The sequence below is a fragment of the Octodon degus genome, unplaced genomic scaffold, assembly GCF_000260255.1.
Source record: "Octodon degus isolate 3935 unplaced genomic scaffold, OctDeg1.0 scaffold00123, whole genome shotgun sequence".
NCBI classification, from domain to species: Eukaryota; Metazoa; Chordata; class Mammalia; order Rodentia; family Octodontidae; genus Octodon; species Octodon degus.
The window spans coordinates 6,862,836-6,881,806 of NW_004524699.1; the positions used below are offsets into that span (position 1 = coordinate 6,862,836).

The following is an 18,971-nucleotide window of genomic DNA, read 5'->3' on the forward strand; positions in this document are numbered from 1 at the left end:
AGCTCTTTTAAAAAGATATCCCTAATCTGAGAGGAAATTTTAAATTTAACTAAAAGTAGAAAAAAGTACACACATCAGTACTTTTCTAAATCTTAGAAGTTACAAAATAATGAACTTTCACAGGTAGTTTTCTAGTTTACTTCAAAGAGGTTTCTCAATTATAATTGCTTGCACATTATATAATCAATATTATTAATAATTGGTAAGGTGGGAGACAGTGAGATAGCTCAATGGACTAAGCACCTGCTTAGGCAAGCGCAGGGATGGGGATTCAGTTCCCACACCGGCCCTACTCCAGGGCATGCTAAGCCGGCCACTGAGATCAGGCATGGCGGTGCATGCCTATAATCCCAGTGCTGGCGAGGCTAAAAGGAGGATCACTACAAATCAGAGCTTTGTAGTGAGAGCCTGTACCAAATACATTAAAAAAAAAATTATTAAGGTGGAATTCCTAGGTCAGGAGACTAATGGGAGGAAAGATTAAAAAAACTCATGTGACTCGGGAGGCTGAGGCGGGAAGATCACTGTGAATTTGAGGCCAGCCTAGAATATACAGTGAGTTGAAGTCCTGCGTGAATTACAGAGTAGGACTCTGTCTCAAAACATGACAAAACAGGGGCCAGGGAGATGGCTCAGTGGAATAAGTGCTTCCCTGGCAAACGCGAGGGCCTGAGTTCAATCCCTGGTTCCGCAAAAAAAAAAAAAAAAAAAGACAAAACAAAAATTAATGTAGAAACTGAGCAAAAATGATGATGGTTGTATTCTGAATTAATGGAGGGGACAAAAACAAAACAAGGTCCTACAGATATCATATACATACAGATTATGAAGACAACAGGAAAATCTTTGGATACAAAGAGAAAACAGAGGCATCCTATAATGGCATCAACTAACAAAAAGTGTTTCTGGCAAAGATTTGGAGCATCTGTGAAAAGACAGCAGGCAGACACAACATCTCATATGTGAGGCTTACTTCAAACTGCACCCAAGTATCAGCCATGGGGCCAAAGGTGCTTCCTTTCCAGCATCTGCTCACAAGCAGGTCCAGTGAGGACACCAGCTGGGACCTGAGAAGCCCTCCAGCCCCAGGGCTGTGGGTTGGGGCCTTGGTTCCACCCACCAAGGACACTAGGAGTTTCACATCACAAGTGGAGGGAAAACAAGCAAAAAGGCTCAAACAGAACAGAAATGAGATGGAATCTGGGATCCACCCATCACTAAGTGCCACTCCCAGCAAAAAAAACCTGAAAGCCCGGGACACTCAGCATGGGTGGAGTCTTTTTAAAACAAGAATGGATGGTTCAGAGAGAAAGCAGTGCTGAGCACACTAGTCACTTCCGCCTGTGGGCATGGGTGGCCCACAGAGAGAAGCGAAGACATTACACAGCAACCAGCAGCACGCCAATACTCCACCTACTCGGATGTGGGACCCAATGTGGGTGGCGGTGACTATGGGGCGCCAGGCCGTCCGGTACGGGGTGAAAGTCTAAACCAGTGATAGAGAGGTTATGCAGGACTCACACAGCCTCCAGGAGACCCACCTGCCTGCACGACGGCTGCCTGTCACTCAGAGCTGCTGAGTTAGGGACAAACTGCCACAGTGGGGTCACCAGGGAGCTGGGAACAGGGATGTGAAGAGCAAGCCAAGGCTCCCTGCCCACATGGAGACATAGGAGGACCTGGGAGAAACCACACAGGCCTACTGCTGGCCCTACAAACTGCGTCCCCACACACTCAGCACTCAGGCGAGGCCTATCCTGGTACGGGAGTAAGTTTCCCATGCCTGTACTTAACCTCGGCGGAGATCCCGTAGGTCAGAGTCCAGCTTTACAGCCCTCCTACTGTTGGAGAGTATGAGTGGGCAGGGAACAGGTGCATTTCAGAAGCACCAAGAACACAGGCAGAGGAGAAAGCTCGCCTCTGACTCATGAGGATTTCTCAACAGGAGCAAAGCCAGCAGCCAGCATTCAGAGATGCAGGTAGTGCAGATGTTGAGGAAGGAATGAAACACAGGTGGAGGAGGAGGGACAATGAATTGTTACTGGCAGACAGGGCAGGCTGAAACTCCAGCCATGTCATCTGTCAGATGTGGGACTGCGGGCAGGTCACTCAAAATTTTCAGCCTCAATTTCTACCCTTCCATACTGGCCACCTTGGGAGTTTATTGTGAGAAGCAGAGATTAGCAAAGTGTGTGTATGTTACTAGGTAATAAAAGCTGCTCAACAAACAGTAATTAACATATTTTTAATGTTTTTACAAGATCTCTAAAAGAACAGAGGTACTAAGAGGCATGAACAAAGTCAGATTCATCACGGGCACGCACATCTGGTCTGTTTCTCATGCTCCCCTCCTATGACTGGGTAACGTGACTACTAGCCAGCCCTCCTCCCTCTACCAGGAAAATAATAAGCAGACTGATCACTTGCTGTAAGCCTGTACACAATTCAGTGGGAAAATGAGATAAGTATTTGTATTTAATTGCATGCATATATCACCCAAATGGTTCAATATAATTAAGTAGTTGGCCATGGATTTGGAACTCTTATTTCCTACTTAAAATCATTACTAGTAACAGTTAATGAAAAAAAAACAAAACAAAACAAAACAAAACAAAACAAAAAACAAACAGTTAATGATTATTAATCGTAAGTTCAAGGCTAATCACAAGTCTTCAGTGAGGAGGCCAGGGAGACAGCTCAGCAGAATAAACACTTGCCTGGCAAGCACAAGTTCCTGAGTTCAATCCCCCGTACCACACACACAAGAAGAAGAAAGAAGAAGAAGAAGGAAGAAGGAAGAAGGAAGAAGGAAGAAGGAAGAAGGAAGAAGGAAGAAGGAAGAAGGAAGAAGGAAGAAGGAAGAAGGAAGAAGGAAGAAGAAGAAGAAGAAGAAGAAGAAGAAGAAGAAGAAGAAGAAGAAGAAGAAGAAGAAGAAGAAGAAGTCTTCAATGAGACTGCCGAATACAGCAGAACAAACACAAGCTGGCAAATGTGCATTGCTGAAAACCACTGTCTTGGATCCTGAGGGCAAGAAACCTCCAAGACGGTCAACAGGGAATCAAGGATGATGGAATAGTTCTAGCTGAGGCTGAAGGACTCATGTAAGTCTTTGGGACTGCTTGCCAAATGAAGGCCTAGAAAATCCTGGATCCTCCATGGATCGTGGCTTTGGGGCCATGAAGTCAAATGACACATAAGTGTGAGGACACCAAAGATAGGGAGGACATGTCTACTCTTACGAAACTCAGTGTGCACCCTCATTAAAATGAGATGTTTTGTCCCTTAATCCTTTGGAATTAGAGGGGCCCTGCCCCTTAGCTCAGCTCTTTAAGTGGCTGCTTCAACAAAGCAGTCAGGCTCAGGTTGCTGTGGTTCGGATCCCCACAACTCAAGCCAGCCAAACCTGCCCTGAAGGCATTCGGAGCAAAAAAAAAAAAAAAAAAAAAAAAAAAAAAAATCCTTCTGCCTTTGGAATTAGAAATAAAAAACAAAGCACAGAATGATCAGCTCTTGTCCTGACTGAGACACAAGGCAGACCAAAGCTAGAGGGCACCTGCCTCAAGGCAGCTGTATCACCCTGGCACAGGCCAATGAGTGCCAGATGATGCCTCCCAGCTGGATCTCTGCTGCTACAGTCTAGACCTTGCAGCCCCACCCAGGCCAAGCCACCAAGGTGTAGACGCCAAGCTGCTCAACAGAAAATCTTCTCTGGAGCGCTGATTGTCCCACTTTCCCTCTGTAACTCCCAAATTCCCTGATTTCCTTAACCTGCTCCCCTGTCTGGTTACCATCTGTAAATGTTCAGTATTCATTTATACACTCTTCTTTAACATGTAGTGACACTCACTCACTCACTCTAGTATGTTCTACCAATTCCTCACTGTGTAAACCAACACTGATTTACATTCATGCTGAATCTGAATACAGACACAGGCTAGGGCCAACTCCTTAAGGTGACTGTAAATCCCTAAAAAGGTGGCAAAAGCCTATCCTGGGACACCAAACTGACATGCAAACCTGACTCTACACTCCTCTTCCTAGCCTAGAGGCCTTCCAGCAGGCAGGAACCACACTTACCCGGATGGTTTCTGATGCAAAATGCCCTTCTGAGATCATCAGGTTTCCAGTTTCATCCAGCTTGACAATGGCTCCAGAGTTGGCCTGCACTTCAGCTTCAAAGGCTTGGTGCTTCTGAAGCTTTCCCTGGAGGAAGAAGGTGAAGTGAGCCACCAGCGTGACACACAGCTCGCATCTTGTCCCCAGACCCTTGCCAATCTTATTTCTGTCCTGTCCCTCATTCCAGGGACCCCACTCAGCAGGACTGATTTCTGCTGGCCTTCCGCGAGGCTGGCCCAGGAGGCACACCACCTTTTCAGGTAGAAGATGTTACAGAATACCTTACTTTTACTGTCAACAGGAAATGAGCCTTCACACAGCTGTCTCATGCCCTTTACCTACTCTTGACTGACCAACCATCCCTATAGTGTGACACTAGGCTCTTTGTGTTACACAAGTCACACTCTGTCCCTGCCCACATCGTGCCTCTCAGTACCTCTTCTGTCGTCAAGAACTGAGCTGGGAAGGGGCTGCAGGGCAGGGCCTGCACCTTACCCAGCAGTCATGGTTTTCCCATCTTACACTATGTGGGTGTAGTAAAGGAACCACTATAGGCCCAAATACTACTCCACTTGCTACTAAAACAAGATTTTAAAAACAGCAAAATAGGGCTGGTGAGATGGCTCAGTGGTCTAAAGCACCTACTTAGAACAAGTTTAGCAAAGCACAGGGACCGCGGTTCAGTCCTCCAGCACCACATGCCAGCCAGCCCTGCGCCCTGGTGGGCTGAGCTGCCCCCCCCCACTAAATAAATAAAATAAACTTTAAAAAAAATTAAAAAAAAAACAGCAAAATAGCCTGAGAGGGGGAGGTATACAGCTCAGTGGCACAAATACCTGTCTGGTAAATACAAAGTCCTGAGTTCAATTCCCAGTGCCCAAAACAAAACATAGTCCTGACGGATGACAAAATAGCCAGGGGTGGTGGGGCATGCCTGTAATCTCAGCATTGAGGAGGCTGAGGCAGGAAGACTACAAGTTTAGGCCAGCCTAGGCTATACAATGAGTTCAAGGAGGTCAGCCTGAACTACATGACAAGATGCTGTCTAAAAATATGTTTAAAAATAAACAAATTGGAAAAAACAAACAAACAAACAAATTGGGGGCTGGTGAGATGGCTCAGTGGTCTAAAGCACCTACTTAGAACAAGCTTAGCAAAGCACAGGGACCACGGTTCAATCCCCCAGCACCACATGCCAGCCAGCCCCGCCCCCTGGTGGGCTGAGCTGGCCACACACACACACACACACACATAAATAAAATTTTTTAAAAAAAATAAATAAATAAACAAATTGGGCTGGGGAGATGGCTCAGTAGAATAAGTGCTTCTCTGGCAAGCGCAAGGGCCTGAGTTCAATCCCTGGTTCAGTAAAAAATAAATAAATAAATAAAAATAAACAAAGGCTTAGGCTTTGACTTTGGTAAGAGTAATCAATAAGTCTCAAAAATTCACTATGAATTTTTACCAAAAAGACTGTTCGCATACCTTTCTCAAAAATTCACAGCCTAGGAGTACAAGATTTTTTTAAAATAATGTTTAAGGATCACCAACGGTTTCAAGGCAACTGTGTTAAGAACCAGCAGTTTAAAACTTCCCGAAAAGTTGGGTCTGGTGGTGTACTAAGTGGGGCCCAGGGAGAGAGCTCAGTAGAATAAGCACTTGCCTGGCAAGTGCAGGGTCCTGAGTTTAATCCCCAGTACTGCAAAAAATAAAAAACAAGTTCAAGACCAGCCTGGACTGCACAGTGAGTTTAGGACCAGCCTGAACTATATAGTGAGACCTTGTCTCAAAACAAAACAAGAAGGCATCCAGAAAAGAAAAGTTAATGTCTCCAAGACCTGATATTCACTCTCCCTGTGTACGCGAGGCATCAGGACAGTGTGCTCGCACCACCTCTGATCTGTGTTCTCTTGCTGCCCAATCTGTGCCTGACTTTTGGGTAATAACACTGGGGCTCTTGAGGTCAGGTAGGAAATCTCAGGGAGATCAGACGCACCTGCAAGTTGGTTGGGTCTTTGTAATTCTCATCGGATGCAATTTGAAGTTTTTCCTGAATCCATTTCTCGAGCTCCTCAGCATCTCTTTGGAAAAACTGGAATCGATAGGAATCCTCCAATTTCTGACGCCGCAAGGTTGAGAGCTCCTTAAAGCGATGGTACCGGTCCAGGACCTGCTGCCGCCTCTCCTGGATATCCTCTGCTGTTTCCAGCACCTTGACCCCGCTTGGGTCCATTTTCTGAAAAGACAGAATGCTCTGAGATAAACACCCCTAGACACCAAGACAGACTTCAAGGAATAAGGCTTTCTGAAGGCAAGAGAGAGTCACCAGATCCCCTAGAAGACAAAGGAACAGAGAAGGCAGCCCCTCTTAACTGAACAATCAAATCCTCTCCTAAAAAATAGCTATCAGACTGGGTATGGTGGCACACACCTGTAATCCCAGCACTTGGGAGGCTGTAAACAGGCAGAGCACTACGAGTCTGATAGTCTAGTAGTGAGACCCTGAATACCCTTTAGACCCTTCCCTAAAACAAAAAAAAAAAAAAAAAAAGAAAATCAATTTTAGGGGCTGGGGAGATAGCTCAGTAGAATGAGTGCTTCCCTGGCAAGCACAAGGGCCTGAGTTCAATCCCCAGTTCTGCCAACATAAATAAATAAATAAAGAGCTAGCCACATCTGGGAGCCTGAGGCTGGTGGACTGCATGTTTGAGTCCAGTCTGAGAATTTAGCAAGTCCCTGTCTCAAAATAAATAAAAACATACTGGAGATGTAGCTTAGTAGCTTTGGATTCAATCTCCAAGACCAGAAAAATAAAACAAAACAAAAAAACAGCTCTCCACTCCACATAACCCCCTCCTACCTCCTGGAAGAGGCCCAGTCAACAGGCAGTGAACCAACCAAATGAAAACCATGAGTGGAAATTATGTCAATTCCACAAGGGCTTAAGGATTCAAAAGGAAACATCAATATAGGTATTCAGAGAATTACTGAGAGGCTCATTCAAGTCTTTGCTTCTGACCTCTATATTTCATGGGGTCGGAAGTTACAATGAATTACTCTTATTTAAATCAGTTTTGTTATCTTCCCAGATGTGGGCCTGATATTCAAAGGAAGGGCTGACAATAAGGTAACCTGAATCCTTAGCATCAATAAACAACAGAGGGGCCGGGGAGATGGCTCAGTAGGATAAGCGCTTGACTGGCAAACGCAAGGATCTGAGTTCAATCCCAGGTTCCACAAAAAAAAAAAAAAAAAAAAAAAAAACAGAAGGGCCAGGAATAGAGCTCAGTGGCACAGCACCTGTAATCACAAGGTCCTATACAAGGTCCTGGTACAAAAAAAAAAAGGAGCCGGGGAGATGGCTCAGTGGAATAAGCGCTTCCCTGGTAAGCGCAAGGACCTGAGTTCAATCCCTGGTTCTGCCAAACAAACAAAAAGACCAAAATTTATCCAGGCAAAATAGTTGACCTCTCAGTTTCTCCCAAATGTCAACCCTACAAGTCTTCAGACTCTCTCTCACACAGCCTGGGCAAAGGGCAATCTTAGTTCCATCTGAATGTGTGTAATGAAAAGAAAACACAGTAAAAGAACTGAAACGTGCTATTTCCATGTACCAATTCCCCATGATGAAGATGATCATTATGTACGGCAAACATGGGCTAATACAATTTTTTAAAAAGGAGAGATAGCTCAGTGGCATAAGCACCAGCCTTATTTTTTTTTTTTTTAAATGTCATGGTGCACCTTGGATGAAGTGTGTGGGAAACATTTACCCCACTTAACTACCTCTTATGTAGTGGAGGCTGCACAGGGTCAAAATCAGAGTCAGTGGGGGCCGGGGAGATGGCTCAGTAGGATAAGCGCTTAACTGGCAAACACAAGGATCTGAGTTCAATCCCTGGTTCCGCAAAAAAAAAAAAAAAAAAAAAAAAAAATCAGTGTCAAAATCAGTTTTAATTTCACTGCAAACACAGGCTAACTGGTCAAGGGTGCTTTCCCACAGCACTCAACCTGCCCAGCCTCATATGTCAATTTTCCGGGCAATTTTATCAAATTTAATGTCAAAATGAGAACTTGACCATTTACATTTAAAAAAAACCCAAAAAATCCAGATTGCTACTTGATCTTATCAGGAAGCCATTTTATCCTCTAACTAATTAAAGACCACAAAGGCAAACAGATTATTGACAAATTTTTTAAGTTTGTCATCAGTGTGACCTTGCACAAGCTCCCTTCCTCTGTGCCCCGTCTTCTCCACGTTCAACAATGGCAGCTGAACATGTAGGTCCCACGATCCATTCCAGGTTACAGTCTAAAGAGGGGTTCTGGGCTTGGTGAGCAGCAGACCCACGAACTCACGTGATGGTCTCTTCCATGTACTGTTCCATAATGTGTGAAAGACAAAAAAAGTGACCCAGGAGACACCGGGGAGCTCATCCCACAATCCTGTTGCCTGCCCCAGCTTCTGAAAGTCATAATCAGGCTGACAGGCAGGGGTAGGGTTGGGGAATGGCTGCCTCAATCTGCCAGGAGGTGACAGCTTAGGGAGCTCTATGTCACCTCATCACCCGAGGGCTACCTCTGTATGATGAGACCAGAGACCATAGCCTTATGGTTGATCATGTCTCCAAAATCATACTCCACATAGTCACCAGGTTCCTGTACTGCATAACTGTATTTCCACGCAGACCGATTTTCTTTTGTTTTTGCGGAACCAGGGATTGAACTCAGGCCCTTGTGCTTGCCAGGCAAGTGCTTATTCCACTTAGCTATCTCCCTGGCCCCCGAGACCGATTTTCTTAAACTACAAAGGAAATGTGCTTTGCCCTATCGCTCTCAAACTTTTGGCTCCCTTCCAACAGAGGAAGAATCCACCTCTTTAGCAGGACCTCTCCAACCTGGCCCATCACACCTGCCTGGTGCTGCCTCACCCATGCCCCACCCTCTTGGCATATAGAAATCTTTCTCCTCTGGAATATAGGACTCCTTGAATTCCAAGGCTTTTTCACATGATTGTTTTTGGCCCAGAACGAGAGGCTCTTCTGTGTCTCAGTAACCTCTATTTATACCTCAATACCCAGCTGAAATGAGTAAACCCCAGGACCCCATGTTTTTACTAAACTGTACTCAGTGTCCACTCCACCCTCTTTCAGATGTGAGCTCACTTTCTGCAGAATTGCAAAGCACTTACATGTACTTCTCACTGTATGCTTTGCCAGCACCAACTAATCTGTGCCCAATATAAGAGACACTTGAGAAATGCTCGTTAGCTGGGGCATGGTGGCGCATGCCTGTAATCCCACACAAGGCAGGCTAAGGCAGGGGAGCCACTGTGAGTTCAAGACCAACCTAAACTACACAATGAGTTCAAGGCCTGCCTGAACTACACAGCAAGACCCTGCCTCATAAAAGGGGGAGAGGAGGAGGGAGAAGAGAGGAAGAAGAGGGAGGAGTGGAGGAGAAAGGAAAAAAGAAAAACACTTGTTAAATAGCTGAGGCCATCCTGGGTCTTCACGTGCAAAGGGTGGGGAAAGGGTTCTGGAATGAAGCTCTCACTTCCCACATGGGGAAAGCGGCATTCTACCAGGCAAAGGTGAGACCATCAACAGGAATGGCAAACAGGAAATGTGCTGACTGAAGCTATGGGGTGAGGCGGAACCGGAAGGACTCAGTCTGGACAACCAGTCCTGGGCGGGCTGCTTGGGTGTCACCTGAAAAGCTGGTACTCTCTGTAGCCAAAACGCTTTCCACAGGCCTGCAGGCCTTCCCCGTTCACTCTGCAGGGGCCTCTGCCAGCCACAGTTCACCTAGGCAGGTCCAGCTGCCCAGCTCTACACGTCCTTGTGCCAGGGCTGTGCTCTTTTCTTTTTTTTTTTTCGGAACCGGGGATTGAACTCAGGCCTTTGCGCTTGCCAGGGAAGCGCTTATTCCACTGAGCCATCTCCCCGGCCCAATTTTTTTTTTTTTTTTTTTCGTGCTCTTTTCTTGCTGGCAACTCCACTCCTTTATGTCATACAAGTCTCCAGAGTTCTCCGGCGGATTCCTCTGCCTCTGAAGTTGGTGCATCACAGCCTCTGCTCCTTTAACCACCTACCACTCCTCATCTTACAGCACAACTGCGTTTCCCAGGGATTCCTGTCTCTTCTCTACCACGCTGTATAGTCTGAGGAACTGAGAGCTCCCCAGGAGCCTTTTCATCTCTGCTCCATGGAACAGCACATGCCTGGCATACTTGAGGCCCTGAATTAATCCTCAGCACTAAAACAAGTTCTTGCCAGACATGGTGGTGCACACCTGGAATCCTAGCACGCAAGAGGCTCAGACAGGAGGATCCTTGTGAGTTCAAAAATCAGCCTGGGCTACACGGTGAGCTGAAGGCCAGCCTGAACTGCACAGTGAGACCCTGTCTCAGAAGGGCTAAAAAAGTTCTTTTTGGTCGGGGAGATAGCTCAATAGAATAAGTGCTTGCCTGGCAAATGCAAGGGCCTGAGTTCAATCCCTGGTTCCAGAAAAAAAAAAAAAAAAAAAAAAAGCAGAAAAAGTTCTTTTTTTAAAAAAAACTTTATTTTTATTTACTTATTTATTTATTTTGTAATGTATTTTAGTACAGGGACTACACGGTCTCACTACAGACTGGACTTGTAGTGATCCTCCTCTTTTCAGCCTCCCAAGAGCTGGGATTACAGGCGCGCGCCACCACACCCAGTCTCAGTCGCCATCTCAGAACACCCCAGGGGCAAGGCTGGCATGGCATGCTGGGGATTGAATCCTTGTGCCTAAGCGGGTCCTTTAGTCCACTGAGCTATCTGGCCAATCCCCCCAAAAAAAGTTATTGAAAGACCGTATCTTTCTGTCAAGAGTACAGAACTCAGGAATTAAACCTATGTTAAAGAGTCAATTACTGTGTGGACTTGAAAATACAGAAACTATTAGTACTTCACTAATTTTTTTCTTTTTTCGAGATGGGCTCTTGCTCTGTAGGCCAGGCTGGCATTCAAATCCAGGGCGGTAAAGCAACTTCCTTCCTCAGCCTCCTCAGTAGCCACACTAGAGATACGTGCCACCTCACCAAGGCATCACTTCATCATTAAATCCTAGTGACAACAGTGAGTGAGCAAGCTGCCAAGAGCAGGGAGATCTGGGTTGGTCCTCTGGTTCATAGATTGGGCCCGAGATGCCAGTGAGTTTTAACTGACTGGAGCCAACATATCCCTTAGTGATGGCCACTGACTCATTCCCTCTTGTTTTCCATTCTCACAATGGAGGAAGAGGATGTATTAATCATTGAAGAAAATAAAGATTAACTTTGGTTTTTTGTTTTTGTTGTTGTTTTATTTTAATTTTTTTTAATATTGAATCCTTAGTAAACAACGAGGATTGGACTTATTTATACATCTCCATTGTTCTCACCCCTAGGAAAACAGTCGAGATAGAAAACATCAGAAAATCAGGTATCTAACCTGCTTGCTTACAAATTTTCCCATCAGAATAACGACACTGCACATGAATCCCTGGAAGATATCTGCAAGTATATGGTTTCTGCCATCACCTATCACCAGCCTTCTGCTGCTTCGGAAATCTCAAAGACATCACACTTGGAAGAAGCTCTTTATGAGGGAAAAAAGAATCTCTACCGTCAGGCTGATGAGGTTCCACCTGAGCAAGCTTCCTGTGGGGCCCGGAGGCTGCTCTGACCCCAGAATCCAGGGAGCCAGTCCAGTGGGGCCCTGCAGCCCGGAGACAACCGGGGTCGGGGAGACGGCTCAGTAGAATAAGTGCTTGCCTGGTAAAGCACAAGGGCCTGAGTTCAATCCCCAGTTCCGCAAAAAAAAAAAAAAAAAAAAAAAGAAGGGAGCCAACCTAAAAGGCCCTCTTTGTCACCCCAGTGAAGTAGAACGAGTCAATTCTATACCAAGTGCTTTGGTCAGGCAATAATGGACTTTTCTTTCCTGCAGTGGATCAGCTGATGTCAGGGGGTGGGAGCTTTGCCAAATCACAACTGGCTTTCTCTGGGGAGCCGGACATCTGAAAGTCACTCATCTGAAAGTCACCCATGCCCACATTGCAGCTGCAGTGTTCAGAGTTTTCGTTTGCATGATTACAGGAGACAATAGAAAGATTACAGGTTTTTTTTTTTTTTTTTTTTGGGGAACCGGGGGTTGAACTCAGGCCCTTGTGCTTGCCAGGGAAGCACTTATTCTACTGAGCCATCTCCCCGGCCCCAAGATTACAGGTTAATAAGAGTTTTCTCTAACGTGACGAGGAAGTTGTCTCTAGCTTATCTGTAAGAGTCCTAGTTTCCTTTTGCTCCTAAAAGGGTTATTTCCATACAGTACATTGAACACAGGAAATTTTTCATAAACACCAAGAACTGTCACCACTCAAAGACCATCACCCAACACTATGTCACAGGGTTAATGAAGTTGCTCTGTGTGTGCCACATTCCTCCTGCGACTAAGGCTGCAGGCACCCCGCCCCTGCCCTGGCAACATGCAGCAGTCTGATAAGGCCTACGCAGAGAATGTTCCAGGCCTCTCCTCACCCTGTAGGATTACAACCCTGAGCACTGGAACAATCTCCACCTACCCAGCCTATCAGTCCATTCCACTCACTGTCAGAAAAGAGACTTCCTCAGAGTACAGTCATTAGCTGCTTATCTCCAAGCAGCCCATCAGCTCTGATTTTGCCAATCAAACCCCTGTATACAGAGACAAGAAGGGGGATCAAAGTGCTAACTAAGTACACTGTGTATACGTCCAAGTACAGTGTTCCTGTCAAGGAAAAGCTTGTATTTCTGCAAATATTAGAGAACACTGAAGGTGCAGGTTATTTATAAATGTAGCAACACACCAGTCAAAATATTCACTGCAACATTCAGCAAGTGATGTGAACTGATCTCAGGGATGAAGCAGGAATTACAACTATGTCCTCTATCATTCTAAATAAAAAAGGCCTAGTCAGTGTTCTTATACCACTGCCATAACTGGGAAGAGCAGGTTCTGAAGAATGAAGTTGAGCTAGAAATTTCTAATTCAACCCAAAGATATAACAACATGCCTAAGAGTGGCTCCTCACAGCCAACACAAACTTCCACACACCAACTGAACCCAGTTCCTGCAGAGATCAGACAGGACTGCCCTTATCTTCCTGAGGAAGCCCCAGAGACAGCTGTTCTTGGTATGCAGGGAATTTCATTGTTTTCTCTTTTCTTTCTTTCTTTCTTTTTTTTTTTTTCTCCGTAGAACCGGGGATTGATCTCAGGCCCTTGCGCTTGCCAGGCAAGGACTTACTCTATTGAGCCATCTTCCTGGCCCGGTATACAGGGAATTTCAAAACACCTTCACCCAATCTACAGAAGCTACTTGCCCTGTACAGGGACTTATCTACTTGGGCAGCAGGCAGAGACTGTGGCTGGACCACACTATGGTGAGCAGCCCAGCAGACTGCAGATGAAAATATTTTCAAACCAAAGGCCAAATGCTTTGGACTCTGTGAACCTGGCACCAACAGTGAGTGGCTCAGGACACCCTCACACATGTCTTAAGAGTGGAAGAGGGCTGGAGAGATGGCTCAGTGGTCTAAAGCACCTACTTGGAACAAGCTCAGCAAAGCACAGGGACCGCGGTTCGATCCTCCAGCACCACATGCCAGCCAGCCGCGCCCCCTGGTGGGCTGAGCTGGCCACACACACACAATAAATAAATGTTAAAAAATAAATAAATAAATAAATAAAAATTAAAAAAAAAAAAAAAAAAAAGAGGGGAAGAATCCAGCAACCACAGTTTTTCTGAGGAACCTTCAAAGAGAAAAAAACAGTACAGTAGCGCAAACCTATGATCCCAGACACTATCTTTAAAAAAAAAAAAGCTGGTGCAAATGGAGCTCAGCTGTAGAGCATCTCTGGTTCAATACCCAGTACCACAATAAATAAACATTAAAGAAAGGAGTCTACTACAGGATATTTGGATAGCCATCCTTTTAGCAAGGTGAAGAAGGTGCTGGATGTTAACAGGCCATTTGAACTACTACCAAATGAATGCCAGTTTTCAGGCAGAACTACATTTTTTTGGGGGTGGGGGGAAGCATTTTATCAGACACTAACAAGATAAAGGGATGTCTAAGCTCGATTGAAAAATTCATAAATACCACTGAAGGCAAAAGGTCACAGAAACCATTCGTCAGTTTTGGTTTTGTTGCTTAGTCAGAGGCGAAACGTGCACAACTGACAATACCTTTTTTCTATGGCTTAGAAAGCCGGCCTATACAAAACTACAGATCTGCAAAGCAAGACAACTACAAGCACCAATGGGTGTGGAAGGGTTCTCCTCTCCACACGGTGAACACACCGTCAAAGAACTGGTTAGCACCCATACAGCTGTGTAGTTACAGTGGATTCTCAGGTCAAACAAATTAACTCAAAACCAGCTTAGCTGCAGATTTTAGTGGCAGATCTGATGGGAAGCAGAGAGGTAATAACATAAAGACTCAGCATCATGAATAAAAGTAACAAATATTTTTGTTTAAACCACATTCCACCAGGATTGTGGATCTGCAAGTCAGCCTTCAAGTTGATTAATTCAACTTTTTAGCGCAATTCTGCAAAGGTGAGCAGGATTCAGCTTTAAGAAAGCAAAGGATTTATACTGCATTGCATCAAAATCCAGAAATGCAGACCAACACTGAAAAAACTTACTTCTGAATGCTGCCCAAACACACTCTTGCTGCTACTTACCTTTTAACCTGTAAAATTCAGATGAAAGACATTTAAATGCAACATATTGTTACTATGATTCAAAACAGGAAAAAATCATGTGGCCCATTTTTATAAATCTTATTTAAATAATTAGCCTGATTTATAAAAGGGCCTGCCTTGGATTTATCACCTATAGTCACTAGAAATTTCAAAAGCTTTTATTTCTTATTTTTGGATGTCAAAATAACCATTTTAAGCATTTTTTAAAAAAATTTAATCTTTTTTGAAAAAAGGTCCAATTTTAGCAAACACTCAAAAACTATAAATAAGTATAGAGGACTTAGGAAAACTACACAAGGAAATATAAGCTCCATTTCATTACAGAGATTGCAGTAGAAGAAATAAATCAATGGAAGAGGAAACAAACCCAAGTTTATAGTATCTGTCAAACTTTAGAAACACTATTCATATTATGTTTTCCCATTACAATCTATCCAAATATCTAAGATAATCTCTTTAGTCCTTGGTTCTTAAGAACCAAGTAGCCATTGAGGAAAAATCAGCAAACACTACATGCAAACACCAGAATGGCAGTAAGAAATTAATATATTCATGCCTTAAAGAGAAGGAGAGGAAAGGAGAAGGCTTTGAGAATTTTAAATAAGCTTCTGGTCTTGAAACAGCAAAACCCAAACAAGCTCTAACCAATCTGCTTAACAGAAAGGTCATGCAGGCAGGGTTTTCTCCCCTCTCTTTGGGTCATTCAACCTCTTTGACACAACTGTGTCTTCACTGCAAGCCAGGCAAAACCAAAAAGGCGACACATTTTCTGCATGCTGGTCAAATACCTGGACTCTGCGTTTACGAAACGATGACAACATGGTGGAGGAATGTGGAGTCTAAAGAGGGAGGGGGAAGAGCAAGATAACAAGCTTCTAAGGGCAAAGGGAATAGAATTATTTCAAAATGAAAACAGATCTGTAAAAAAAAAAAAAAAGATGAATTACTGGTGAAAATTAATTATTTCCTGCTTCCCAGGCGTCTTCTCTTTGGCAATCCACACAGCATCTAAAATCCCTCCGGGGATTTTCAATGTGGAGGAGAACCAAGCTTCCCTGGCAGTGACCAAGCAGCAGCCTCTCTGTGCTTCAGGCCCACCCCCACGACCACCCCCTCGCACCCCCTCCCCCAAGTAGTAATGCTAAACACACTCTCAAAACTGGACACACCACCCCTCCACACACTCTAAAAAAATTGGAGACTCCCAAGGCTGATTTCAAATCTCCTTTCATTCAGTAATAAGAGAGGATGTGCTGTTCATGAAATTAACAGGAGAAAGACTTGAGCAACAAAGGAATCCGACTTTGGCCTAGTTTGCTGGCGTACATTCTTTACAAAATATATTTTCTGTTTAAAACTGGCACCAAAGGTATATGCAAAGGAGGAGGAAGGCAGGTGATGGCTCACAGCACAGCTGCTTCGGTCCAGCAGCCCCAAGTGATCAGCTATGCGGGCTTCTGCATTCCTGGAGTCAGCATCTGCCACCAGGGTGGTGCATTCTTCCATTGCGGGACCACAGAACCCGGGCCCTAACTAGCTGTGCGGCAGGTCTCCCAGAGCCTACTGAGCACAGGGTGCCCACAGATCCTCTGTTTTCAGCACAGGGTCAACAATGACTGGAAGTTGGGGCTATTTCTAAGACTGACTTCTCAAGATCTGCAGTGGCCCCACCCTTTGGGATGAAGGCAGGGAAGGAAAAATACAACTCCACCGCAGGGATGCAAAAGATGTATTTGAACTGCTCTCCCCTTATCAAATTCCTTGACAGGTTTACATTGGAGTGTGAAACCTATCGTATTTCTGCAATTATTAGATTACTACAGAACAGACTACCAAGACCAAAAGTATATTAGTAAGTTATCTGGCTAATGGTTTACTGTAAAAATGGCTTCACCCTGTCCAGTATTGGGCAAACCTTCCTTCCCATTCGCTCCACCTAGGTCCCTGGGTAACAGTTAACACACATTGAGGGTCCCTCGGAGTAATTCTTGGCCCAGTTACTAAAAAAGGCTTATTGTTAATTCCCTGCAGAGTCCTGGCTGCAGCACAGGCCCCCCCCCCAGCACATTTTTTTAAACTTTGCCTCCAATTTGACCTTTCAAAATCTAAGACATTAACTACAAAGAAAGGAAAAATAAATGATGACTGTGAGGAGCAGGATCCTTGGCTCAATGGCTTCCTACAAAGGCCTGTTCCTGCTGCTATTCTTAAGATTTGCTGTTTCTTGGCAAGACACCCCCATCCTTCCATCTTTGATACATTCTGTCTTACTTAAGTCCAATTGCTATGACGACGCAATTTCTCAACAATTATGAGAATACTTCATATGGTCTCTTTTCCATTCTCCCTAGACAGCCATGATGGCAAGTTTCTTTAAAATATCATCATGAGGCCAGAACAAAGGACCTAAATATCTTAGGATTACATAAAAGAAATCTGACAAAGTACTGTGGGAGTTCAAAAATCATCTGTACCCAGCTCTCTGGGTGATTCATCCCTTTCATGTAAAACATATTCAACTCTTTATACAAGCCTCCTATGTAAAATATATTTTATCACAGTACCTAAAAGAGACTTTTAAAAAGCAACTGACTTCGGGAAGCATCTGATCAAATTTTCAGGGGCAGCTTTCAAACAAAAGACAGCTCCATCATTCCACATTGACATGGCTGTAAAATTTTGGATAAATAATAATATACAGCCCTCGACCTCCAAGGCCAGTCGATGGTCTGGTTCATTCTCTCTCGTTCGTTCTTGTTCCTCCCTCTCTCTCTCTCTCTCTCTCTCTCTCTCTCACACACACACACAGCACTATATACTAGGTTATTTAATTTTCTTCTCACAACAAGCAAGCGCCGCATCTACCTATTATTGGAAACAGGTCACGACTGAAGAAGAAATATTTATTACAAGAAAAACAAAAAAAGAGATCCCGATCCTAGATATTTCTGCAGTTAAGGGGGCCAAGGATCGCCATCTAGGATAAGATTAAGGTCAAAGAGCCCTGTATTTCATGCAGTGGCTCTCCTGCCCCACAGAGGCAGGGACTGCAGAGACGGGGACAGCAGGATCCTCACGGGAGCCCCCCCCCACACCTGCCGCGGCCGGACGGGGCAGGGCGGGGCCGCGGCCGGCGGGGGTGGCGGGCAGGGAGGTGCCCACGGCCTCACCCCATCCCCTGACGGCGACAAACTAAGGCCCGCATCCGGGCCCGGAGCCCACGCGACACAAAGGCGCCGGCGGCTGCGGGTTGGACAGGTCGCTGGAGCTGCGAGGCCCGCCGGGCTCACCTGTCCGCGCGCCGCCCCGCCCCACCGGGGCTACCCAGCTCGCGCCCGGGGATCAGGCCCGGCTCCCACCCTGAGCTCGCCCGCCGTCCCCCTCACCGGCTCCTGGCAGGCGAAGGCCGTGGGCGCGTCGGGCTGAAAGGTGCTGAAGGGCTGAGGAACCGACGCGACTCCGCGGCCTCCGCTCCGCGCCGTCCGCTCCGCAGCGGGTATGGGCGACGACGCGCGCGCCCCGCCTCTTTTATAGGCGGTCCTGCGCGCTCCCGCGGCTGGCGAGCGCGACCGCGAGGGTAAGCGTCGCGGCGAGGCGCGAGGGGCGGGGGAGCGCGCGGGCGGAGCGAAGGGGGCGGAGCTTCAGCAGAACAGCCCAACGGAAAGGGCCGAGCAGTCCCGGAAGCAGCCGAAGTGGCGGGGAGGGGGTGGAAGCAGGCCTGTGAGAACTAGGGCGTGCGCTAGGGGAGGGAGGAGATGGTGCAGTGGAGTCGCGGCCTCCGCCCGGATAGTGCACCTCCCTCCCCGCAGTTTGAGTCCTCCAATCCCGCCCTTCCCAACTAGCCCAGCAGAGAATCTGCACCGCACCCTTCCGCCCCGGGAGCCCTTCCAGGATTGCGGCGGAGTTAGGGTGAGGGCCCACGCTGCAGTCCTCCCGGGGGATGCTGCGGGCCTGGCCGGAAAAACGCCCAGTGTCTGAGCCTGAGATCACCGAGGGCTGCTCTTCCTGCCCACCCTCCCGAGAGGAGGCCGGTGGCGCCGGGGGCTCCCATGAAAACAGGGATGGTTTGGGGCTACCAGTTTGAGAAGATAATAAAAAGGCC

The 18,971-nt window shown here is 46.1% G+C and overlaps 1 protein-coding gene across 7 annotated transcripts in view; it reads right to left on the minus strand.

The window, feature by feature from the left end:
• Positions 1-18,397, minus strand: part of Sptan1 (spectrin alpha, non-erythrocytic 1) — a 63,906-nt gene extending 45,509 nt beyond the window's left edge. For 3 of the 7 annotated variants that reach the window (XM_023700271.1, XM_023700269.1, XM_004640477.2), the window contains exons 1-3: positions 18,256-18,397; positions 6,113-6,352; positions 4,078-4,203 (exon numbers count right to left, since the gene is read on the minus strand). In XM_023700271.1, coding sequence (XP_023556039.1) covers positions 4,078-4,203; positions 6,113-6,349 — 363 coding nt within the window. In that variant the 5' untranslated portion in view covers positions 6,350-6,352; positions 18,256-18,397. Of the gene's footprint in view, positions 1-4,077; positions 4,204-6,112; positions 6,353-18,255 lie in introns of those variants that run through there. The other 4 variants (XM_023700267.1, XM_023700270.1, XM_023700268.1 and 1 more) reach the window with 2 other exon arrangements.
• Positions 18,398-18,971: the final 574 nt, after the last annotated feature.